Below are 25,918 nucleotides of genomic sequence, written 5' to 3'. Positions count from 1 at the left end.
TCACTACCTTAAGGCAAGTCTCTACAACCAATTTCTAAATGCATATTACACAATCCTTATATTATTCTGCTAAAACAGATGGCATGTTTTGATTCAGCCCTCCCAGAAGGCACTGGTTTACAGCTCTGTTATTGTACTGGCCCAGTCTCTATTCACCAGCTTATCCCTGAAACCCTCTGGTAAAGGAAGAACGTGAGTTTAAAAGCAGCTCCATATCTTGATTTCCAGGGCCAGCTCCCACACATTATGGAAAAACCCCCGTGTTCCATGGAAAAGTTTCAGGTAGGCACAAACAACTGCATTGCTCAATAAGCAGAATTAGCATTTTAAGAAGCACTTATTATACCGGGCAGAGATACGAGCAAAGGGTGTTCCCAGCCATCTGAGCCAAGGAAACGGCATCCCCGGAATGAGAGAATGGAAACTCCTCCATTTGGAGCACATTTGTGTCCAAAAACTAGGGCAAGCCTGCTAACAGAGAGGAGGGAGAGTGAGGAAGACCTGCAGCATCTGCTGTAAATGAAACAAGGGCTCAAAAGCATTCATATATATATATATATATATATATATATACAGTCCTAAGCTAGAATACAAATAGGCCAGGCTGCATCTCCCCAAATCACCCAATTAGGGTTAGCACATCACTTAAAGCCACTATTTGGAGAAAAAAAAAAACAACAACAACAACAAAAAACTTCTTTAAAGAAAAGCATTTCAAAGCCCATTAAACTGCTCTACCACAAACATACTTGAACCATTTTCTTCCACAGATATTGCTAATAACTCAGGAAGTTCCTTTCCAGGAAGATACCATGCACATACAAAATTAAGGACTTTTATTTCTTCAAACTCAAGTTACTCTCACTTTTGAGACTTTACAAGGAAACCTCTTTGTGTTTGAGTTTGTTTTTTTTTTTTTATTCATCAAGGCAAACTACACCAAATACTGGCCAATGGAAACTCTACCCACTTAGGGCTGCTTATCAAAACCAGCTCTAGCAGCAGAAGGCTCACACAGGGATAAATCACTCAAGGGCACACTGGTTCCAGGAGTCTTTCACTCCTGACCTGTACATCAGGGGCTGCACCTCTGTGCAGATAGAGCATTGGAATATGAACATAAGAACTGATGTTAAACACAAGTAAAGCTGCCCACGTACAGGCACACAAACCACTTCTGCATGACTACGCTGAAATAATTTCACTTCTCTTTCAGTTGAAATACCTGACAACATTCCTCCGCCCTAACTCCCCTCCTCACTCGAGGGGGAAGTGATATCCGAGCTGACTCACTCCAAAAGGCAGCAGCAGGACCTCCGCGATCCTGCTCACGGCCGGGCAGGGTGGGAGGCAGAGCCCCGCCCAAGCCTGGCCGTGCGAGCAGGGAGGAGCCCGGGGCTCCGCGGCGCATCGCGGGGAGCGCACAGGGAACGCGCGGGGAGCGCTGCCCACCCGGCACGGCCCTGCTGGGCTTTCCTGCTGCCCGTGCCAGCGGCTGCGGCTCTGGCAGCCGCACCCTGGGCGAGAAGGGAAAGGAAGGGAAAGGGTCGCTGTCCCTGGCGGGCTCGGGGCTCCGCCGTGCCTGCGGGAGCAATTCCAGCCTCGCTCCAGCTGAATGAACACCGCCTCCAGCGAGCCTGGCTGGCCGGCACAGCTTCTCTGCAAGCGAACTTACGGTACCATGGTCAACCCAGCTGAGCCTTTGTGTACCTTAACGACGAGACGAAATTACTATCTGGGGAAGTTTGGCGAAGTTTGGGACCGGTTCCTGTTTCCTGAGCGCTGTCGCCACACCCAGAATTGCTGAGGGGCGCACGAAGCTGCCCGAGGGCTGCCTCGCCCGCGGCCCCACCGTCCCAACGTGGAACCGAGCACAGAAAAGTAACAGGCGGACAGGGCAGGAGGAAGAGGAGCGGGGCGCGGGAGGGCGGCGGCCGCTGCAGCCACCGCCCCGCTCCGCATCCTGCCCGCTCCGCTCCCTCCGTAGCAGCGGCTCCGCAGCGCGACCCCCGCCCGCAGCCCGGCCCGGCCCCGCGGCGCTGCCGCCTCCCCGCTCCTGCTGCGCTGCCGCCGAGGGCTCACCTGGCTGGGGCGGGCAGGGCGGCTCTAGCGGCGACTCGGGCGGCTCTGGCAGCAGCTGGGGCCCGCGGCAGCCCGGGCGGGGTTTTGTAGGGCCAGGCGGGTCCTTCCCGCCCCGGCGCCCCCCCGCACGGCGCTGACTCACCCGGCCGCGCCCGACTCCGGCGCAGGACGGGGACAGGGATGGGGTGGGCAAGGGTAGGGCAGGAGCAGCCTCTCCCTCCGCGCCCGTGCCCCACCGGACGCCCGCGGGTTCCCGAGGTTGCCGCGACGCCGGGAGCAGCGCCCTGGGCTGCAGGGGTCGGGGCTCAGCCCTCACCCCCTAGCCCCGCTTCTCCACCTGGCCCGCTGGCCGCCCACCCTGCCTGCAGATGCGAACCCCCACTGCCGCCGGGGAAGGCGGCCCCGTTCGCTTCCCCCCAGCGCTCCCGGGGCAGCAGGTGACTGTTTGCAGCCCCTGCTTTGGGTTCCTCGGAGCAGCGCGGCTGTGACAGCGCTGGGGCTCTAGGGGCAGAGCACAGCAGCCGAGTCCCAGGTGCCCAGGGCCCGCACCTCGAACGCCCCCGGCAAGCCGGGCACTCCCTGCCCCGGAGTGAGAGCTGGGCTCTTACACAGCAAACCATCATCCCTACAGTGTGCAGGTAGGGCCCAGCCCGCTTCCTGCAAGCCGTGCTAGAGTTCAGGGGAATCTGAGCTGGGAGAAGCCTAAATGACGTCTGGCCAAGCAATAAATGTGGAAGAATGAGACACAAGCTCTGCTCTGAGGCTGACTCACTATCATGCTCAGATAACCCGAACAGGCCTACCACACCCAATACCGGGACAGGAAATCAAAGCTTCTCCCAGCACAAGTAGTGAAAACTCAATTGTAGAGTCCAGGTGTTGCACTTGTAACAAAGGACAAACACAGTCTAAAAGTATTTGCAGACCTTCAGCCGGATCACTTCAGATGCCTGTTTCACCTGAACAGCATGGAGAATTGACATTAAATGCTGCAGAAAAAAGCACTCCCCACTCCCAGTTCAAGCAGTTATTCCTGAAACTTCAGCGTGGTTTTCTTAACCCCTGCAGGTGAATAGATGTATACAGTTCTTTCAATAATATGTGGTTATTCAGTTGATTTGATTCTGCAAAGAGACACTTGTCTCTGTTAGTAGAAGTATTTTTTGTAAGCACAGACAGAGATAGCAGACATGGGATAAGAAAGTTTTAGGCTTAGCCAGGTGCATAAAAACAGCAGTGGCAAAAGCTGGCAAACACAAAAGAGACAAGAACACGAGCTGAGAGACACAGGCATTCCTGGGGTGAAACAAGATCAGTAGTACAAAAAGGGAGAAATATTAGGAAGTACTACACTCGACTTCAAACATGGAGGCAACAGAGTGGACACATGAACTGGCCATTCCAGAAGGTGAAAATAGTGTTAATACACCTTTTCTGGTTAAACAGAAGTGACACGAAGGGGAGAGCCATAGGAAAAGGCATATCATGGAGCAGTGTTTTGTCAGAAAATGTCAGTGCCAATATTGCATTAGTTTGACTCATTAGCCTTGTTTTTGGCAAGGCCACTGTGGTTATTTCTCTGTGTATTAAGGAACCTGTCTTTCAAAATTAATTCCTGGCTCTCCCACTTCAACCAGTGTCTGTCACTAGCAGTTAAATAATTTCCCCCTGCTTTTCAGGTTTCTTAGGGGAAAAAAAAAAATCACTGGCAACTTGGAAATGTTATTCAGAGATCAAAAATACTTACAGTCCTAGAAGTAACAACCATTCTGTACTGCAGTATTCATTAGAGGTTTTAAATAGGGATATGCAGCCAGAGAGCCAATTTGCCTCCTAATGGCTGCATAATCCCTCAGGGATAGTTTTTGAAACCCCCATCTCTTGTCAAACATTCTTAATACAAAAGCAGAAAAGAATACCCACAACACCCTCAGCTAAAGAGAGTGTTTTCAAACATATACATTGCATTTTTGTATACAATCTGCTCAGTCACATATTAGAATTGAGGAGGAACATAATCATTCTCTAAACACTCATCTTTCAGTCCTCTACTGCAGCCTACAATGACGCTGCTACTTCCACTTCCTTAGAAATGTTACCTTTTTAACAATTCAATACTTCTTAAAATATGAAGTAGCTCATAAACCACCATTCATTTTTGCTAACTACATCTTCATATGAACAGTTTACAAAAAGTTTGATATCAAGAGAGCTATTATTATAACCAACAGTTTCAGAAATGTCGCTAACATCCAACTCACTCATCAGTTATTCAACCTCAGAATCACACACTGACCTCAGTTCAAAACAGACAGGAGCCTCTCTGAACTTATACAAACTTCAGGGACTGCTGAAGTGATTTCAAAAGAAAAAAGACTGACAATAGAAAAAACCCCAGTACATTCAGAGTCATGAAGATACAAACATTCCCAAACATGTTACAAATTCCCTCAATTGCTCTCTGTATATGTAGGTCAACTGACATCAAAGGCACTTGTCCCAGCTGGGGAATTTTAGCAGTATGAACAGCAGAAAACACAGTCATGCTTTTGGCAGAACAACCAAACCCTAAAAACAAAGCCATTGATCCTGCCCATGGAAATGTTATATATTCTTCATACCTTCAAGGAAAATGTCTGCAAAACCAGTAATTTAAGGAAGGCAGCAGTCAGACTGGGCAAGCAGGAAAGCCTTCTGTTATCTGCCAGAGAGGGAAAGGGAATTAATTAATGGGAAAACATCAACTAAGTGTCTGTATCACTTCTTAAAATGAGACCTAAGCCTCTATGTCATATAGGATATTTCTGAGGATTTACCCAGAACCTCGAGGGTTTGTATAGCACCTATCCCAAGGGGTTCTGGTCCATGACCACTCCTGAGCACTGCCACCAGCTTTGGGCTGGATTTAGGGCTGGGACAAGAACTGCACTTAGCACAAGCCCAGTGTCTCTGTGTCTGCCTCACAGGTATTTAGTGGAAGAAAAGTGCTTCAAATAGTAAGGCAGTGCCAAGAAAGGTTTTCCATTTGTTTTCACAATGTTTGGCCCCTGAACTCGCTTAAAATATCTGCATAGAAGGTGATATTTCAAATTGCCAGCAACTCAATCAGCTGCAATTCCCCATTTGTGACCTGGCTTCCTGCATGCTGCCCGCAGCAATCCAAGAGAGCACACTTTGCTTGGCTGGGGCTGCACAGAGTCCTGTGCATGGAAAAACAAATATAATTGTGCCAGCTTTCCATTCTTCCTTTCTGACTGTACTCTGTGACTGGGCTTCAGCCTGTAGCCTATGGACATGCTGTAGGTCCACGTGTTCCATCCTCTCACTGACATTACCACTGATAACTCTACCATTCTTTTGTTATTGCTTAATATTGCTTGATACTAATTTTATTTTTTTCCCCTCCCTCTTTCAATTCAATATACTAATTTTCTTCTACTTCACCTACAGGATTTTTTCCTGTCATTATCTTCTTATCATATTACTGGAGGCTTGATGTACTTAACTTGAATAATCAGTTTAAGTTCGCCTCTGACCCAGCTTTATCTTTGCAATAACCCCATATCCTTGCATATGGGGTCACTCCAGCTGATTTTTCTCTCACTTCTATTTTGCTCCTCCATCTACACAGATCTTGCTCACCTCTTTCAGGTTGCTGTCTTTCAATCAATCAACACTGCATTAACACTGGAGGTATGAAGGACACAATTCTGTCAATATGTATTGCCTACTTAAACCTGTTGCTTCAATTAAGAGAGAGGGGAGGGATCAGGAGAAAGGACTTTCTGGTCTAGGTGTGACTGAGCCTCTATCTAGTGTTGCTCCCTGATTGTGTTGCAAGAGGATAATATAAATTCCATTCTGATAAGCATATGGATCAGGCAGACCTCTGGGTGTTGTTTTTGCATCTTGATTATTTGTGTCTAATTTGGGAACTGCCATGACACAAATACACAGATTTGTTATTACCTCCCATGGTAATTACAGGTTACAAAGACAGTTAAGTATAACTTAAAAGTTGTGCTAGTTGGGTTCCCAGGGTAACACTTGGGAAGTTCTTGTGTCTATGGCTACAGATGAAAGAAGGAAGGAGTCCTGATTAGCACACCTACACTGCATTTATAAAACTCTATAAACACTGACAGGGTTGTTTTGCTTGGGAGAAGGGGAGTTGTGTTCTGGGCTGTTGGGTTTTTTAGCAGGAGGTGGAGGGAGTTTAAATATTACAGAACTGTAATCCCACATATTTGAAAAATAAACAGAATACCAGAACACCAATGCAAACTTTTATCTAACACAATACCAGAGAACCAGACATCTTGTTAGGTGCTCCACCTAACAACCTAAGCCCTTGGATCAATTCTATTCTGTGCACTGTCATTCCTACACCACATGCACATTCCTGCACAAATGTTATTCTCCACTCAATTTCATTTACTTGAAATAATCCCTTTTTAAAGAGCAAGCCTTAATCTCTGGAATGATCTTCTGTGTTAGCCAGACCTCTAGTATTTTGTTATGTGTTACAATAGGTAAGGTGGCAGCATTGGCTGGTTCAGTCTGGGAACAGAGTGAATGCAGGCATAAGCAGTGTGCTTAGGAACAGATCATCCAGGTTCAACACTGGCCCCCTGGGCTGCCTGCCTTGCAGTGCTGTGGTTTGCTGTATGATCTTAGACCGCTGCCTTCTGACTGATCAGGCCCCATCTTTCTACTGTTAACTCTGCAGAGCAAAGTTTAAGCATTGCATCTGCTAAAGAAAATGGTAAACATTAATTACTTCATCAAGATACAAAAATAAATTAGACTCATCAAATTGTTTCCAGTTGATCATCTGTTTCACACAAAGCCTATGTTACAAGAAAGGTGATGTAACCTTGCTTAAGGGGTGTATTTTAGCAATCACTGTGACTGACAAAGACATGTTTGACATGCCCTGAAGTTACTTCCCCCATGCAGAATCTCCAAATGCCTCACACACAAGAGCCTGACAGCAAATGCTCCTCAGAGCTAGTAAAACATTTACCTCTCCACCAGATGGCTGCATCTTGAGGGTGATGTCTACAAGTTTCCTTTTATATCCTGATACTGTTTCATCACCAGATTTTCTTTCAGCTACTTCTCAATAATTGTGTCTGCTGTTCAGTTCCCCTCTTCTGCCACCTTCAAGCATATCTGACTACAACCTTAGCTTGAAATCTAACTTATTGTCAACTGTTTTCTTAGTTTGAACTCTGACTTATTTTCAAGTATTTTCTTTCTCACTAGTGTAAATAACACCACCATGCTCATTCTTTTATCTTTCAATCTCAATGGATCCTTTGACTCTGAGCCTACTGGCACATAGAGTTTGTCTCCACAAAGAGCCAGATGCTTGAGTGACTTTGGATCCCACATCAAGACAAGGGAGTAACAAAGCAAAATATTAGCTAAGATTATAGTTACAGTCAGAAAGAAACTCCTTTAGATACACACAAAAGCTAGCAACAAGCAAAGCTGTCTTGGGGGACACACACACCCAGAGCCTAAATAAAGCCTCTACCACTTGACAAAGCTTATGAAGTTTAGGTCATTGTGGTGTAACCCATGGCACTGGCTGTCCCCTGTTCAAGGCAAACAGCACAGAATCAATCACCTGTGCTCTGTCAAGGTGCTCAGAAGGAAGCAAACCCCTTCATTACTCTCACCTGGCTGACACAGCTAACATGGGCCACCAACTTCAAATGTGCTGTAGGCCTGTCCTGACTCAGCCCAGGTTACTGCACCTTCTTTCCTTCTGTTTGGCATGAGAACTAGAGTAAGCCAGAGAGGTCTGCACATGAAGTGACACAGAGATCCAGCCAGGAATATGCATCACAATGAATGTAAACCAGCAAGTACAGCAAAACCTAGCAAAGTAACTCCTCTGGCATATGTTTCTCATGAGTATTACTTGTATCTGGAGCTCAAGTCCATTTCTAACCTCTACTGTGAATCACCAGCAGTTTGTGGTTTTTCAGAGCACCCCATGGGAGTAATCATCTAGTGACGAGGAGAGGTCTCCTAGCTACACACAAACACAGAAATGAAACACTTGCCAAACCCCTTCTACTGCTATTGGAGGCTTGAATAAACTCCAGCATCTTAGCACTGAATGAAAGAGTGGCAGGACATCGAAACAAACGGTCACTATGTGCGTAACCATGTGTCAGTGCATTTCCCCGGTCCCTGGGGACTTCCTGATGCCCTGTTAAGAGCCAGCTGCCTTTTCATGCGGAAATCACAAAGTCTGAGACAAAACCAGGTCTGTAAAGCCTTGTCAGATATTCCAGTTTACTTTCTGTTCTCCGATTATCACAAATACCCTCAGCCAGAGTTTAATGTACTTTGGGTTGGAGAGCTGCAGTTGTATCTGAATCCAGGTATGATGCTGCCTTTGGTCCTAGGACTAATCCTTTAACTGGCTAAAAAGATTAAATCTCAAAACCAAACCCACTATGCTGAGTTCAGCTTTCTCAGTAATAGCAGCACAATGCTGCAGGTATAAACAGGCTACCAGTAGATATGAAAACATTAAGGAGAAATTTTGAACCCATTTAGATATCAGAGTGCTTAAAAATATCACAGCTGCCAACTCTAAAATGTTCCCCAGACAGCCACCATACTGGAAAACACTGTAGAAAATATTACCAGTGCACGTAGGAGCCCCTGACATCATCCACAACAGAGCAGCATGAATAATCACTGCAGAGTTTTTGGCCTGTCTTGCCAAAGGACAGAAACAGCTACAAAAGATGGAAGCTGCCAAAAGTCCTCAGGGATTTTTTTTTTCCTAGGAATAGTGTTAAAAGCTTGAAGTCTTTTGTGCTTCATTGTTTCCCATCATTATGTGCTCTTTCCACTTTAGTGACTCATAACACAAACAGTCCCATGGTTTGGATTAGTCTCCTGGCCTCTGCCAAAGTACTGGGGAGGCTGTCACACCTTAAATGTGTACCTAAGAATCCTGGGGAATAATTCTGAAAGGTTTAAGGAATCTAATTAAGGACCAACTAAACTTACTCCAAAAATGCTTACACACCAGGTTCCTATGGCAAATCCACAGGCTGCTAACTGCATACTGCAAAAATCATCTCCTGGTTGTTTAACATCATGCTACCTCTGAAATGACCCAGGAAAATGAATTTCAAAATCACTTACAGTGACAAGTTCATTGAGAGAAGTCAACATACAATTTCTACAGCAATCTGGAACACAGCTGGAAATTTTCAATTAAAATCAATGATTCTGTGAAATAGCAAGAAAAGGTTTTTTTGTGGCTTGTTTCAAAACACATCAACTTTGTTTTAGTATGAAATAGCATAAACCACAGGATTTTGAGAAAGTTCTTGCATGATCTGAACTTCATTACCTAAATTAGGATCAGCTGAGGTACTAGCAGGGAATGAATGATGCCTTTCGAGACAAAGGAATGTCACAGATTCCTAATTACACAGTACTGTCTACAGTGACGTTTTTGTTGCTCTTTCAAGTGGCATCTTACAGCTTTAGAGAAAAGTTAACACAAGGAAAATTGACTTCAAAAAGCTGTTGATTGAGTGGCTGCTACCAAGAGATTTGTTTCTGCTGGGCAGGCTAAGACTTGTTTTTCCAGGTCAGAAGCACAGGTGTGAATTCTAAAACCAGAGATCTCCTCCTCTAATGAGTAAGAAAAAGTATATTAAAAGCCTATTGTTTTAGCATGGTGTACACATAATAACATTTTCACATTTGACTGCAGATAAGCCTTCAGGAAACACTTCTACTGGAGCTGGATAATTTCAGTGCTGTGTCCTGCATGTCAGTAGCCAGTGCTCACATCAGGGACAGGTGAGGAGACAGAACAAAAGGCTGCAGTGCCAACACAACTACAGATAATTTTTCAAACAACTTCTCAACACTAAGGTTTCTTTTTCTAATGCTACTACCCCCCAGGAAGTTGTATTAATACAAGAATGAGCAGCCATCAGTGTGTAGAGAGTAACTGAGCTCAGAACAGCAGAGGAAAGAGCCCAGCTGGCTGATGAGTAAGGACAGCCATGGAAAGCCAGCCAGCCATCATTCTTCCTCTGGGGAGGGAGGCTGGACCAAAGAAAGCCTGAAACTTGCACACACACACACACACACACGAGCACAGAGGCACAGACATTCTTTAGGCCAAAGAAATGTGTACAACACTTCATCTTCTCAGTTTGTTTGGGCTGGTAGAAAGCCTGTAAATGGAAGACAATGTATTTTTTTGATAACAAGGATATTGTGTGAATTATCCTCCCTGCAGAGGACAGGAGACAGATTTATTTATTCATGTATCCATATGCAGATTTTCTGCTTGTTATTTAAATAACCCAAGAGGCTGGTGACAGGTCTACTGACCCACAAGATGCTTCTTCTCTAGAGACAGCAACAGTGTCAGTACAAAATTCTCTCCAGATCTCAACCTCCAGTGCTGCTTTTGCACTAAACAAGTCACTCTCATCAATCCCACTGTGCATTCTGCTTAGGTTACCTGCAAAAAAGCTGAAGAATTTCAACTGTGATGTGAGCACTTGTTAATTTACAAATGGCTACAAAAGCTGTTGAAAGCAGCATGTGCAGCTTTGCAGTAACTATACCTCCTTGTCATTTCATTGCTTCTGCTATAAACAAAGAATATCCAGAGAGCTGCACAAGGTTACTGTCCTCCTGTCAGTCAAGGGAACAGAACTGCAGTTAACTGCAAGGTTCTGAAATAAATCGGTTTTGACTGCTGAGGTAGCTCTTAACTACACGACCTGCTCAGCCATGGGCTTCTGACAGCTTTTTCCTTCCCTCTTTTTTTAAGCTCAAATTTAATCTAATCATTAAAATATTTAAGTGCTCTGTCTGCTTGGCAGCATAGCCCACACCACAGACAGAGTGATGGGTGACTTATTTCAGCAGGAATTTTTTTTGCATTCCTCCTGTTTGTTTTTTTTTTATTTTGATTTGTTTGTACAAAGATTTGGTAGGTGGAGCTTTTAAATCAATTGCAGCAGACCTGGCACAGGGTGGCACTCATGCTGTTCACTCAAAAATGTTAAAGATAAAAAACATGAACAAACAGGAGTTTTCAACCTTTTAAAGGTTGTATCATTATTCCAAATTTTGTTTTCAGTGATGAAATTCAGCTCTAAACAAGTATTCTCATTTTATTTATAGATGCTTTAAAATAGTTTCTGAAAAATATGCCAGAAGCATTGATCTCAGCATGAATTTGACTACGCTGATTCTTAACATGGGTATTTCTAAATTTATTTTCAGGAAACCCCTACATTGTTCTCTTTATGCTGAAGTATTTCAGAAGAACTGACATGGGAAGAAGCAAGAGGCTATGCTGCACCATTCCTTTCAAACCATAGCAGAATGCACTGCAGCAGCAGCAGCTGTGGCAGCAGCAAACCTTAAAGAGAAGAGAATTACCATCACAGCAAGACTTTCTGTTGGATCTGTTTGGGAAAACAGCTGAACTCTCAGGTACACAGATGCACCCTCACATCAGGGAATTAATGCAGAAACAAAATTCCAGCTGAGAATATGTGCTGCCAGCACCTGATTCTGTACCTGGATATGGAATTTTACATCCTTCAGTTTTAAATCTGAAAAAGTTAGACTAGAATGGTCAATACCTTTCTTTTTTTTTCCACAGCTGATCACCTACAGATACTTGCACATGAACCTACATATAAACTCTGAAAGGCTATTCTGAGATCACAAAAAGTCTGTGTTTGTAGAGGATGGGTATTTGAACCCTGTGACCTCCCCAGGAACACCTTCAGTATCTGTGCAATAGATGGGACAGTCTTCATTTGGCATTACTTTATCATCTTCAATGCTGTTATGTGGAGGAATTCATGAGCTCCTTTTCTACCTGAACATGCAAATCTAACTGTTCTCACAGTGCTCACACAGTGCAGTGCTAGCAAAGGACTGGACTGCATTTAGATAACATTATCAGCATCCTCAGAGTATCACAGAGTCTCATGTCTGCTATTTCTCTGAAGGCATTAGTTTCTCAAAACCTGAAATTATGCAAGAATTCAGGACTGTGTGGACAGTGGTGGGGAATGGACAGGGAGTCTATAGGTATCACTTCTAAATAAAATTTCAAAAATACAGTTTCAGTTACACGCCCTTGAGTATCAAAAAGCTTGAAACACTCAAAAGTATTTCAAGGTTTATTAAAAGTTACAACTATTTTAAAACTCTAGATTACCTTTTTTCAAAGGATCCTGATGATACCTGCCATAGTAGAGTTTGCTCCTTTCTTCCCAAACTGTATTCACTTGGCAGCATGTGAGAAATGAGAGGCTTGTGGTATGTGCTTGTTCTCAAGGCACAGGCAGGTAAGGTGACATTCCTGGCCACTCATGCTGCCATACAATGGAGGAATTCTCATGCACAGGTGAAAAACTGCTGAGCGAAGTACCTCTGAGTAAGTTGCAGTGAAACTGAAATGTATTCATGCATGTTTTGGAGCAGCTGGCTCTGTGCACTGCAGTGTGGGCAACCCTGTCAAGCTGAAGAAAGCAAAGAGGCCAGTTAGATTTTACAGCTTTGCTCAACAACACCAGGATCCTTCTTCTGGCTCCTCTCAATAAGGACATTGCCCATTTCAAAAATAAAGGACTACTTGTCCTCTAGTAGGGCTATCAAAAATAGGAAATGCACACTTGTAAAAACATGCTGTGAATACTCAGAAGAACATGGCTGCTGTATTTCATTTCAAGAATCAGAGGAATTGTCACCAGGGTCTGTAACAGCCCCTCCCTTCCTCACACAGTTACTGCTACCTTATTTTTTTTTAATACATTTTTAAAGTGACACTGTTCTTCTAATATTTATTGAAATATTTTAATCACAAACAATAACAAGACTGTTTTCTCTACTACTATTACATGTCCTACAAGGCTGCCATGCTGTCTTGGGGAAGAATGGGGCTTTCAAGCCTTTTTTTTTCCCCCACTCACTGTTAAGCAGAAGTATCAATACTGAGAAATGCCTGAAGGCTGCACTAGGACAGCTACTATTTAACAGTAATTACACTACATTATTCTACAATTTAAAAATTGCCAGTATGTTTTAGTTCCATAAAACCAACAAAAAATCCCTCAGCAAGGGGGGGATGTCTCCTCACCCTACAGACACAGCCATGAGTAAGAGCAGCCTGAGATGATCTACAGACCTTCATAAGGCTCAGAATAGCTAAAAGCAGGGTGTAATTCAAATGCTTTATGCTTAAAGAGACTCTCACCTGGCCAAAGGTATTTTCTGGCACAGAGAAAGAAATTTAATTTGAGATGTATAACACAGCCATGTATTTTTGAAAACATTTTAGTGCAATGATTTGGACATACAGGAACAGAATTTGAACTTGCAAACAAAGTTCAAGAATCTCTGTAGAAAAATACATTCTAAGGGCAACTAAAAAAAAAAAAGGTGAATATATTTTTAGTACAGAGAAATTTAACATACCAAGCAATGCCAGTGTGTCTGGGAAGGACTGTACCCACACTGTAGGAAAGGACATTTTATTAAGAAACAAAGAGCTTAGTTATATAACTTCTCAGAGGAGCATCTGAGAAAGTTACACAGACAGACTTCAACAGGGGGAGAGACTGAAAATGGTGCAACTTTGACCAGTAGAACTAGAAGCAAGCCTAAATGCAGGTCAGCACTAAGCATTCTGAAAGACTACACCTGACCTGACTTTTATATTCTTTTGGAGACAGGCTGCTATTTAAACACAGGACAAACAAATCAGAAGCAAAAGAAATACCTCTTCAAATGGCTCAATAACTGCTACTGAACTTCACAGCATGGAGGTGGGCAGAGTCCCTTGCTGCTGGCATCTCCCACCTTTCAGCACCAGAATGGATGACTGGTCACTTGGTCCCAGTTCTCTGTGCTTCCAGCTGCTAGGCTACATTAGAAGAAGAGAAAAAACGCAGCAAATCTTTCCTAATATATTTTACATAGACAGCTTCTATTGTATTCCAAAAGTGTTTGCAGTCAGACAGAAAAGGTGAAGAGATTTAGCCAGTCACATATGAGAATGGGAGCAGTTTATCAGTGCATAGTGCAAATGACATCTAAAAACTCTCATTACTACAGAAATAAAGTCAGATTTCACAGCCAATAACCCCCTCAAACTAACATAAAAAACTGATAAAGTTCCATGGTTTTGCAGGCCAACCAATCACTTCAAATGCCAGGTCAGAATGTCTCCCAGTCCTCCAAAACTCACCTCAAACTGTCTGAACACGATACAAAGCCACCAATTTCATCTCCTAATGAGCACCAGTGAATGGGGAGAACCAGACACCCACCAGTGATCTCTCAGCACGGAACACCTCTGCTCAGAGACCTTCCTCCATTTCTGGTGGTTTGTAGCCCAAAGCTGAACCAGGTGAGCTGGACATGGACAGAGCTTCTCAGGGTCCAGCACTACTCAGTATTTCTGTGTCAGCTGGATAATGTGACCAAATCAATTCTCCTTGAGTTTGCAGATGACACCAAATAGGCAGAAGAGGGAGGTAGAGGGGACGGATGAGCCACTCTGCACAGAGAATTGGACAGCCTGCACAATCATGCCAACAAGAACACTGCAGGAGCCTCTGCAGAGATGAAGCCCTGCACCCACAATGCAACAGTGCCAAGCAGCAGCACAGGCTGCTCCACTGCACTTCTGCAATTAGTACACCTTAATTAGTCATGTACCAGTGTACGGTAAAAGGCATGGAGACAGATGAACAAACAGACCATACATTTCTTCCTCACAAAACTGCATTGGGAAAGCAAATTCCAAACAAGTCTGGCAAAAAGTTTTATATATACAAACTGAAAAGTTCCTTGAGTCCCCCAGACAGAGTAATCTCGGGAAAATGACTCACATCTAAAGCATTCCCATTACGAGAAGTCTCTAAGGGCATTTAGGATTTTGAATCAGAACTATTTGTAAATTGCAAACACAAGTTCAGTTTATCAATACCTTAATACTGCAGATAAAACAAGCAGTGGTCCAAAAAAAGAATAAACTGAATAAATACATCTAACAGTTGGAAAAAAGCCACATCAGAAAATGCTTTGTATTTCACAAAGAAGTTTTTAATATACATTCATTATTGAAGCCCGATTTCAAAAAAATCCCTACCTCCAGGATTTTTTAGCAGGTATACTCCAGTAAACAATTTTTTTTTTTTATTTTTACCCTCATGACATTAAAACATGTCCTATCAAGTCCCAATGAGCAGAAGAATGTTGATCAGATGTGTGTACTTGGTAACTTCCTCAGTCCAAACAAAAGACTTGGAAGCACACCTTTAAGACCTCTTCTTTTTGTGACAGCAGCTTAAACATGCAAAAAATGCACCTCTTCTGTTATTATTTTACTTGTTTAGCTGTCCTTTTAAGTTTTCCAATGCAAATTTATGGCCCTTACTATTCAAATAAACACAGCTTTTGTCCTTCATTTGTTACACCTTTCTAAAAAGAAAAATCTATTTTTGTAAGCTATTTAAAAGCCAGTAAACACCATGTGTCAAAAAAGCTAAATAATTAAATCCAAGTTGTGCCTCTTATATACAATGCATGAAGTAGAATATATCTTTAAAATATGTGAGAACAAAAATCTGTAGTGAATCTGGAAGAACCGGGAAAGCTGAAAGCTATTTTTCTTGTTATGTGGTATTAGAGGTTGTTGTCAGCCACTGCTTCACTCAAGATGCAGCTTTTCTATAGAAGTCACCAGGCCAACAGAAGACATAACCAGACATAACCCTAACCTCTGTTCCACATAACCAGCCAAGTGGCTGCAGCCACATCTTTTTTACCTCTGACTGATTTTGAGATTTTCACTTGAAACTTGTCCCCTGAGGTACCAAAGGGTTAAAGGTTGAGAGAATGCTTCAGCTCTTGAAGCCATTTCCCCTGCCAGCTTGTTCTGGTTCCTCTGAAGCTGCAAGAAGCCTCAGATTTTTTGTGTCCTCTTGTTCTCCTCCAGGCTTATTCCTACTTCAGTTGCATTTTGTTGAATTTAGTTTTCCACTTTTTCTTCACTTTTCCTTGCTTGCAGAAATTCTTGCTCAGCTTCTTTGGAGCCACACCTTCATTTCTAGCAGGCTTGCCTTTGGTTTCCATAGCTACTGGCCTTCCCTCATGGGGTGTGTCCAACTGTCCTTTCACCCCAGCCATCTACACACACACAAGGGGAGAGAAATGGAAAAAAGAACCAACTCAGAAAACCAAACTGGAATTACCAGAGTTAATCATCTTCAATCTGTATTGAGCACAAATATGTACAACCACATTCAGACAACTGCCTTCTAATTCATGTAGTTTCAAACAGATCCACAGGGGGCATCTGCACTGGCACAGCTGCTCTTCAGTCAGTCAGCAGTGGGAAGTGACCAATCCTGCCTCTTCCCTGCCTACGTGCCTGGATTTCCTTCTGGCAGAAAGCAAAGTGCACAGGGTAATTAGAATGGATGCATGACAATTTTACCCTCCTGTGAAGGCAGGCTGTGGCTAACACATGTAACTCAACCTAAACCATCCCACAGTGCACACAGCTGGGCACAGTTAGCACATGGCTTCTACACAAATGAGTAAGTCTCTGCTGAAGAACAATAATGCCTGAAAATTTTCTTACTTTTAAAGGGCCACACCATCTCAAAAATAGTAAAAGTGAGAGCAGGATCTTTGGGAAATTTCTAAAGCACGACAGAAATCACTTATTCACCAACATAAATTACAAAGCAGGATGGATTCCCAAGAACTTTCTGACCCTCAAAGATGACAGATAAACTATCAGCTGTACCCCAAGGAACTGAAATAGGTTATTCCTAAACTGCTGATCTGCTTTTCCATCAAGTGAGATACTGACCTTCTGTTTCCACCCTTCCCAGGGTGCAGGTGGAAAGGTGCATGGAACTCTTCCATGAATGATGTGGTAGGGCAAAGGGAGGCTGGGATCCAGGGGAACCCATGGGACTGAGAGAGTGGCAGGCACAGCAGGCAGATCACTGTGAGCTTTGTGCAAGTTATAGGATGATCTCGTGCTCTTGTCAAGAGAACTCTTGTAAATTGCAACTGATGAATCTCCTGCAGCGTGAGTCAATAAATAAGAGCCCTCCTCCAAACTAAAATGAGAAAAGTTCAAAATGAAAAATGTTATTTAAACCCTATTTTGGAGCTTTTTTATTTGATCAAAATAGTAAATATTATCTTATTGCAAAAGCAGAACATCTTGAGATGTTTAGTCCCTTTAGATGTTTTATAAAAAAGACTGTGCACAAGAAAGCATTAATTAAACTGTATTGATAAATACCTACTAATTAATATGTCTGTAATGTATTCATAATGTACTAATTTATCATCAATGTACAGACTATATGTCATCATATTCATCCAAACATGTAAACATACACTGAAAATCATGCATGTTGGGCAAACTGTAATTCCTTAACCAGCATCTTATAAAGAACAATGCCCATGTAGACACAGACACAAAGAACAGATGAGCTTCCAACACCCATAGGATTAAACAGGTTTTCAGGAAGATGAAGATCTACCAACTCTCCATATCAAAAATCTTAGTCAAAAATCATGAACCTACAGAATTTATAAAGAGCAGGAAAACCCCTCTGTAATCTGAATGAAAATGCTTCACACTCAGTGCAAGAAGTAAGCTTCACCAAAAAAACAAAGACGCTTGCAGGCTGAAAGCCTTGAAGTAGCTCTGGAAAGAAGCAGGAGAAAGGCTGCAATGGTGTACAGAGAAAGGCTGCTGTAAGTCCAGGTAAGCAGAAGTGAACACAGGGTTATTTCTAGCAATCGAGCAGAAAGACTGCCAAAACACAAACTCCATGGGTCAGCCCATATACACAACATCACACCTCATTCCTGTGAACTCAGCTCCTAAGAGTCCAGTTTGCTCTCTTGAAAAACTGGTTCGCAAACCTCAAGTTCTTATTCTTTTGCATAATTTATGCAAACCTTGTAGTACCAAGCACATTTTAGACAGTACTGCATTATGCTATAATAAATCTAATAGAGAACCTGTAAAATAGAAATTTCTTCATGTATATGAAGAAATAAAAATCAGAGTAGACATTCTACAGAAGAAACAGGATGAGCCGGGTAATGTGGCAAACAAATACAATGAACAAAAATTGAGAACTTACTCAGACACCTTCTTCAAAACATGATGAAGTATATTTAATGAATTTGCAGGTCTGTGAAAGAAAAAAATAGCAGAAGTAGTAACTTGCAAGGCTTGTTAGGGTTTGAAATTCATTGCTAAAAAAATTTACTAAAAATACTCACTTAATCAATCCAAGTTTTTCTCTTAAAGTTGCTGAAGAAATCTTTTCTAGCATAATAAGCTTTGATGTAAAAGCATCAATATGTCCTGAAAAAACAAATTCAATTAATACACTAAAAATAAAACCAAACAAATATAAGAGCATAATTTGCAGACCTTTTAAGAAGGATAAAAAAACTTTGCTCTTTTGGCATGGAACAATGAAAAGTAGGTATCAATGTTGCACCATAACAGAGAGTCAAATGTGCAGCTGCTTCAAGCACAGGCATCTGTACCTTGACTGTCTTTGTGAGCCAAGAGATGCCTGACTCCAGCAAACCTTCCATCTTGGGTGGTGTGTGGGATACACGACCTTATCTTGCCATGGCCTTAATCTCATCAGTTAGTTGTACTTTCTCAAGTTCATTTGACCCTTATCACTTTGCTTCCTCACTGGACAGATCCCAAAAGCTGATCTTTAACAACACATTTACTTTTGCATTTAATAAACTTGTTTTTCTATTCTGATCTATTGCATGACTTTCTATCCTGATGCTGACATTTGTCTCTTGATTTTTTTCTCCCCTTTCTCACCTGAGGAATTACAATTTACAACTCAGGCCTTGATCATGGCAAGCTGTTAAAAACTATTTGTCTTTGACACTGTGAGAAGCAACAATTCAAAGCTCTCCTCATCACATTTTTAAAATAAAGGAGATAAGGAGAGTTTAACCCACATTTCACTTGAGCAATAAGGATCACCAGCGTAGCTTGGACATGGATTTGACTACTGTACTTTGCCTCCTGGTTCTTTCCATGCTGAGGTTTTCCCAGCAATCTATTCTATTTCAGTTCCCAGAAGGAGCATGAGGAAAAGGCAGCAAAATAAAATACAGCCTACTCTGGAATTTACTGTCACACTACAAATCTGCTCTCTTAGGAAGTGTAAATGCTTCAATTGCACAGTTAAAACTGCTAAATCAAAGCATTGCACATTCCAACCTATCCATCACTAAGTTTATGTGCTGTGTAAGAAGACTAAGTAATAACTCTCACTCCAACAAATTAAAAAAGATGCACCAGGACAATCAATTTCTTTTAAACACTGTACATTTGTTAGTCTTGCACAAAACACTAATATCAAGAAAAGTAAGTAGCAAAATTTTGCATTTCACATTGCTGACTACAAAAAGAGGCTTCAAGTCATTATTAAAAATCTAATTAAAAAAAAAAAATCTGTTTGAATTCTGTCTTCCTCGCCAGCCTCTCTTCAAATCAGACTTCTCTACTTCTAAACACACTCAGAACATAACTAGGAAAAAAAACTCCAGTAATTACAAAATATCTATGAACTACTTCCACCTACTTTATATAACTATATCTTATACTTCAGAAGTGACTGACTGAAAACACTTGACATGTAGTAAGCTACCCAAGACTCAGTATTTTTTTCCTACCCATTCTTCAAATAATGTTAATTTAAAGGCCAATATTATTCCATTCACGTGAAGGTAAACTGTTCCTGCAGAAAGTTTTGCTTAGGCACTTAATGCAAATAAGTGAGTAATGATCAGGGTAAAATGCTCCTATTAATCAGTAAAGCTTATCACAAGTTTATTTACTGCTTAGACAAGTAAAAGTGCCTTATTTGGGAAGCTTGTCACAGAGATAACTGCCTTTACAGATACAGGATTTCCTATCTGAGCGGCAAGGGGACTTAACCAAGCCAGGTGCTTTGCTAGCAAGAGGAAGACAGCGCTCTTTATTTGATGATAGTATCTCTGCTTTTTGAGAACATCCTAAAAAAAACCACCTCAGCTTCATTTCCCCCCCTGGCCATGGTTACACACCTGATTTCTGTCTCAACCCCTGAGTCACAGCAGAGCTGAGATCCTCCCTCTGTCACACACAGCAGTGCTGGACAATTATGGGGCACTGACCAAGGTCCAAAGAACTTTTCATCCATACTTACCTGGCAGTACAAGAGATGGTTGAGACAGTAAGTTAAGCTTTTTCAAGAGCCAAAAACACCAATGCAGGTTAACACTGAAGTCTGCCACATGCTTAAAATTTACAGGTTAAAGGCTTAACTGTCTGATCAAGAATGCAAGTTAGTAAGATGACAGTTTTCAAACCATATTGTTCCTTACTTCCACACTCATACTGTGAGGTAAATTTAAAGAGCAGTAACTTTATGGCTTTACAAAATGTTTCATTTAAAAACTCTTTTATTATAGAACACGGCATATCACTTAATTCAAATTACAGCACGATTTCAGAAGCTCTCTGCCTTTCTCCTTACACTGAACAGATCACTGCAGCAGTCTTATTGTCAGCTATCAGATTAGTGACAGGAACCAGAGATTCACCCCATTTTAGGTTGCCCATAACTCCAGGATATCATCACCCTCAGACAACTGTCCCTGTAGTTTCAGGACAAAGCTCTCTGCTGCAAAGAGCCCTCTGAGTATCTCACAGTACAACACTGCATTTTTAACAGCTCCCTTAGGAATACAAACTGAAAGGCAGAATTTCACAGCTACCTTGCAATATAACAAGAACAGAAGACTCCCCAGGTAGAATATAATAACAGCTGCCTATTAAAAACTGTGGTAGATGCTCTTTCATAGAATGGATATTTACTTCCACATATTTTTTTTACCTACTCTGTAAGAAACTACATAGCAGGACCAAGAATCTGCCCCACAGGCCTGGAGTACCCATCTACTGTGCAGGACATTGACAACCCTCAGAATCCTGTGCCTCCTCAGAGCCCACAAAAGGAGAACTCCTGTGTGCCCCAGGGCTTGCTTCTGGAGAGTGTACCCAGGAGCTGACAAACCAACAGGACTGGAATAACCAGTGCTTCTTTATCCCAGGCATGGGAACAGAGATGTGCTGGAGGCCAGGCCAGTGCAGCCTGCCAGCCCAGGGCACTGCCTGCTCCCCAGCCAGCAGGGACCTACAGGAGATAGAGGAAAGCTGAGCTGGAAGGGGAGGGCTCTGTGGCTCTTCATCTGCAACAACGCCTGCACGCCCAGCCTGCTGTCTCCTACATTCCCAAGAACCTCCATAAAAAGAGGTGGTGGCTGAATGAGCTGTCTGCAAACTCCTGTGCAAGCCATACCTCCAACTTCCTGTATTGGGAGATTAGACAGACACTCACTGCTTTACCTTGTGTACTTCACAAACATCATCCCTCTCTCTCCAAAGTTCACTGTTTCCTCACACTGCTTGCCACTCTAGAAAAGTTAATAAAAACTCTGATAACATTTCCTACAGGAAGCCCAACTGCACTGCAGCTCAGTATGCTGGACACATCCTCAGTGTAAATACTCAGAATGCACTCAGTAGAGTGCTCTGCTTGCTAGAGAGAAGCAAGGCCTCTGTACTGTACATTAAGATACAGTTACAAACAGCACTCTGTACATAATTAGCTCTTCATAAGGATTTCTTTTTTAATGGAATGGAAAAATCACATCAAATACTGCTTTTAAAGTTTAAAATTAGAAATATAATTTCCATTGAATAAAGAGAGCAGACCAGGATGCAATTGGCAAATGCATTACATTTCACATAATCCTAATAATTCTGTGGTAGCTTGCCTAGTTTGTATGTAGAAACTGGAAAACAGAGAAGTTAGCATTTCTAAAATAACATTCTGATGTGAGCCAACAACAGCAAAAGTGTAATCCAGTGCACAAGTGGAAAGGTTAGGCAACCACAGGCCACAACTGCTGCCATAACAACCTGAAAAACCAGATTTGTTTCTACAAAAAAAGCAAGGCAACCCCCACTGCAGAACATTCACTCACTGTACAAACAGGATTGCCCTCACTCGGTAGCATGTGCCAAGCAGATTCTAAGTATCAAGCAACCCGTTAGTTGCAAATTTTCATTTAAAAAATCTTATTAATTACAAGATAATTGGTATCAGAAAGCTCTCCATATATTAAAATGGTTGTTAAAAGAATCTGGTCACGTTCCTTATATATATAATTTTAATTTCTCTACACAACATATATCTCAACAGACACAAAAACTTCCCTGACTTATTTTAAAAAGTCATTGTACAAATATGAATACAGCCTCTTCTACAGGACATTGATACTATTTATCTAAAACCAAAGCTGGAACTTCCTCATCCAGCACCCAACAGAAATTTTAGACAAAAAACTTACTGAAGATAGACATGAAAAAGCAAAATCAGAAGGTTAAAATAAGAAAGGATATATGGAATACACCTTGAATAAATATGTATCTCTCCTGATATTCTACAAATACTCACACACACATGAGGCTTAAGCAAAAACTCAAGACATGAACTTACCAATATAAAACAAGCATTTGGAATGCAGCATACTCTGTGTCCACAGCTGGCACGCTTCACTTTCTGTAAGAGCTTCGACACCATAGTAGGCTTGGTACTCCAGTTTTGGCAGAAGGAATATAGGAGTTGGCTGGAAAAGAGAAGATAAGAGAAAAATTAGCACTCACTGTCCAAAAATATCTACAATTTAACTACATTTTGTAGTTTATAATAACCACAATCCTCCACTATAGCTGAAGTGACAAAGACATTTCAGAGATTTTGTTTGAAAGTTCACAATTTATGAAATCCATACAAAATTTGGAGTACAGAGACTTTATATAGAGAAAGGTGAAATCAACAGGGAAAAAAAAAAAGAAATAAAAAAGGACTGGGCAAGCTTCTACAAATAATAAAATTCTGACACTTAGTAATTTTTCCATGTGACTAAATTAATTTCAAGTTTACACTTCTGTGCTCTACTGCCCTCTGCAGCAATTTAAGAAAAAACACACAACATTTCTAATTAGCCTATTACTAGCAGAACTCAGCCATTCATCACTCCTGTCAGAATCTCACTTGAAATTAGAACCTAATGCTTGGAGTCTCATTTGAAATCAGAGGCTACCCTAACTAGTGAGTTAACCCTAATGAGCACTGCCAGTTCTCACTGAGTAGCCACAGTTAAAATTTTAGCAAAAATTAAAAAAAACCCCAAACAAGTGACTGGTTTCTGAATAATGAAGCAATTATTCCCAGGCATTATAAGCAGTGGATCAATAGCAAAAAGATGGGATTTCTTCAAATTAAGATTCCAAGCACAGACTCTTGGCAAGTAATCAGTGTTACAATGATTATTTCCATTTCAACACAGCACAAAAACCTCACAAAACACCTGTCTGCTGTAATTCTGGGATTCTCAGGAGGGACATAGCACAACAAATTTGGGGAATGATTCATAAGACTCTAAAAAAAATTACAAATTATTGAAAATTATAGAATAAAGTTTCCTTCTCTTCATGCTGCAAGGAGTATTTTGATTACAGATGAATTCAAACCATTTAATTCCATGAGATAAATTATTTGCTAAGAAATGCCACAGTATTTTTAAGCAGAACAAACAGAATCTCTTTTTGTGTTCTCTGGTGTTCATTTTATCTCCTATTTCCTTGCTAATCTAAGCATGATAGCAAGGCTGAATCCTACTTGAAAGTATTTATGGTCACGAATATTCTCAAAGCCTTCGGGCCAAACCCTAACTACTCCATTCACTTTTAACAATAGTTCAAAATTAGTTTTTTTTTACATAAGGATCATTACCCAGGCACATTACTGTAGTAAGAAAACGGAGAACCACATTTCCTTATGTTCTAATCAAGTAGTTTTAAAGAAATCACAAGTTATTCTTATTATTCCCTGTCCTGCTATAACAAATATTACTTACAGAAGACACTGCAGAGTCCCAACTGTCTCAGTGAAAGCATAAATCCTGTCAAAGACTGGGAATCCCACAAATGCCAACATTTCAGAGTTGAGCACAACTGTTTAAAAAACAAACCAAAGAAAGCTGAAGACAAAATCCTTACCTTTTGGGCTTTTTTCTTTTTCTGGTATTGTGTCAGTGACTTGACTTTCTGCACACTGCAACGCACGAGTAGCAGCAGATCATTCAAACTGAAGAGTTTGTACACAACATTGCCTTCCTCAGGTGCTTGATACTCTGAGGGGTCTTCTTCAAGCAGCTGAAGTTCACTTGGCAGCTTTGCTAGACAAAATGAATAAACCAGAAAATGTCAAGCTTGGACATGTTTTACAATGAAGCTGATTAGCTCTGTTCCCTTGCACCCCTTGCACTAGAGTTTTTTGTTCAGGGTTTGTATTTTTTTTTACTCTAGGATTTGTTTTGTTTCCTATGATTTAGGGGTCAAAACTACTTTGTTAGGCACAAAATTTTCATATATTAAAAAAAAAACACTTGTGAACCATTTTCTCTTAAAGACTATATTTCTAAATAATCCCACATCATTTGATTTCTCATACAAACAAGAAGAACCCCAAATGTGAGACTCCATTCTTGTATAAATGTAGTTCAAAAGCTTCTTTTTAAGCCACAGTCACTCAGCACAAAGGAGAGAAAAATTTTCTTTACAGTGAATGGCTCCTGAGAGCCAGGTCTCAGGTCTGGGTGGCAGCACAGGTCTCTGCACCACATCGAGTTCAATCTGGACACCAGAACATTCAGCAGGTGCTACTGCATCTCCCGGGGCAGCCTGAGTAAGTCATCAAACATCCCTTCTACCCTTAGAAACATTTTAACAAAATGTTTCAAACAAACACAGTAGACTCCACATTGGTTTGCTGAAAATATATCCAATTTTTTTTTTTTTGTCCTGCACATATGTGGAAACATGTCTCCAAACTACACATACAAATAGGGATTGCTGTAGTGCTATGAACAAATACATTTTTAACATTAAATTTTGAGTTGATGTGCATGCACACTGTGGGAGGTATTATCCAAGGAACTGGAAGTAATTCTCTGTTAGTAAAATATATAACTCAGATCTGGCTTTGTGCAAAACAGACATGCAAAGAGGTTTCTCAGCTTGCTACAGAACTTTCAAATTGTACAATTATGCTTTCTATTCCTACACAGTCACTTCTCAGCATGTTGGCAATATTGGTTTCACAATCTCTATTAAAAAAATTCTATTATAAAACATCTGAATTCTATACTCCATCTTTTTAACACAGAGAGCAATAAAACATCATGCCTCTGAGCCTTTCAAACTGAGGGAGGAGACATGGTCTTAATGATTATTCAGTTAAAGCAATGAAAATGTACGAAGTGATAACAGTTTCAACCAAAACAGAATTAACTGGGCTAACCTATAGATTAAGTGATTAATTCCTACATGATCAAATGCACACCTCCTCAGAAAATACCAAACATGCCTTCCCACCAAAAAGCACAATTTGTTGGAATTAAATATTTGAGAAGAGTATCTGTCCTGACACAACCTATCTGGTTTCCTGCATTTTTATCTAACACAATAAAGCGTTTCTAACTTCAGCTGCACAGAGTTCAGAAGCAACTCAGGCATGTGAGGAAAACCTCCAGGGCCATGGTCCCCAGGATCTTCACAACTGTAATTCTGGGCTAAGGTCCAGGGGCAGCATAGACTCCATAC

General features: G+C 41.5%; 1 protein-coding gene across 3 annotated transcripts in view; it reads right to left on the bottom strand.

The window, feature by feature from the left end:
* ANXA2 (annexin A2) overlaps nt 1-25,918 on the bottom strand; it is a 60,193-nt gene that overhangs the window by 22,488 nt on the left and 11,787 nt on the right. The window contains exons 10-14 of one of the 3 annotated variants that reach the window (XM_084213829.1): nt 24,314-24,492; nt 22,749-22,878; nt 18,442-18,526; nt 18,300-18,350; nt 17,000-17,255 (exon numbers count right to left, since the gene is read on the bottom strand). In XM_084213829.1, the coding sequence (XP_084069955.1) occupies nt 17,000-17,255; nt 18,300-18,350; nt 18,442-18,526; nt 22,749-22,878; nt 24,314-24,492 (701 nt within the window). Of the gene's footprint in view, nt 1-1,710; nt 1,755-2,082; nt 2,171-16,999; nt 17,256-18,299; nt 18,351-18,441; nt 18,527-22,748; nt 22,879-24,313; nt 24,493-25,918 lie in introns of those variants that run through there. The other 2 variants (XM_084213827.1, XM_084213828.1) reach the window with 2 other exon arrangements.

This window comes from Fringilla coelebs (assembly GCF_963513975.1).
Source record: "Fringilla coelebs genome assembly, chromosome: 12".
Lineage (NCBI taxonomy): Eukaryota > Metazoa > Chordata > Aves > Passeriformes > Fringillidae > Fringilla > Fringilla coelebs.
The sequence above is the reverse complement of the archived record's forward strand: the minus strand, read 5'-3'. Positions and strand labels throughout refer to the sequence as shown.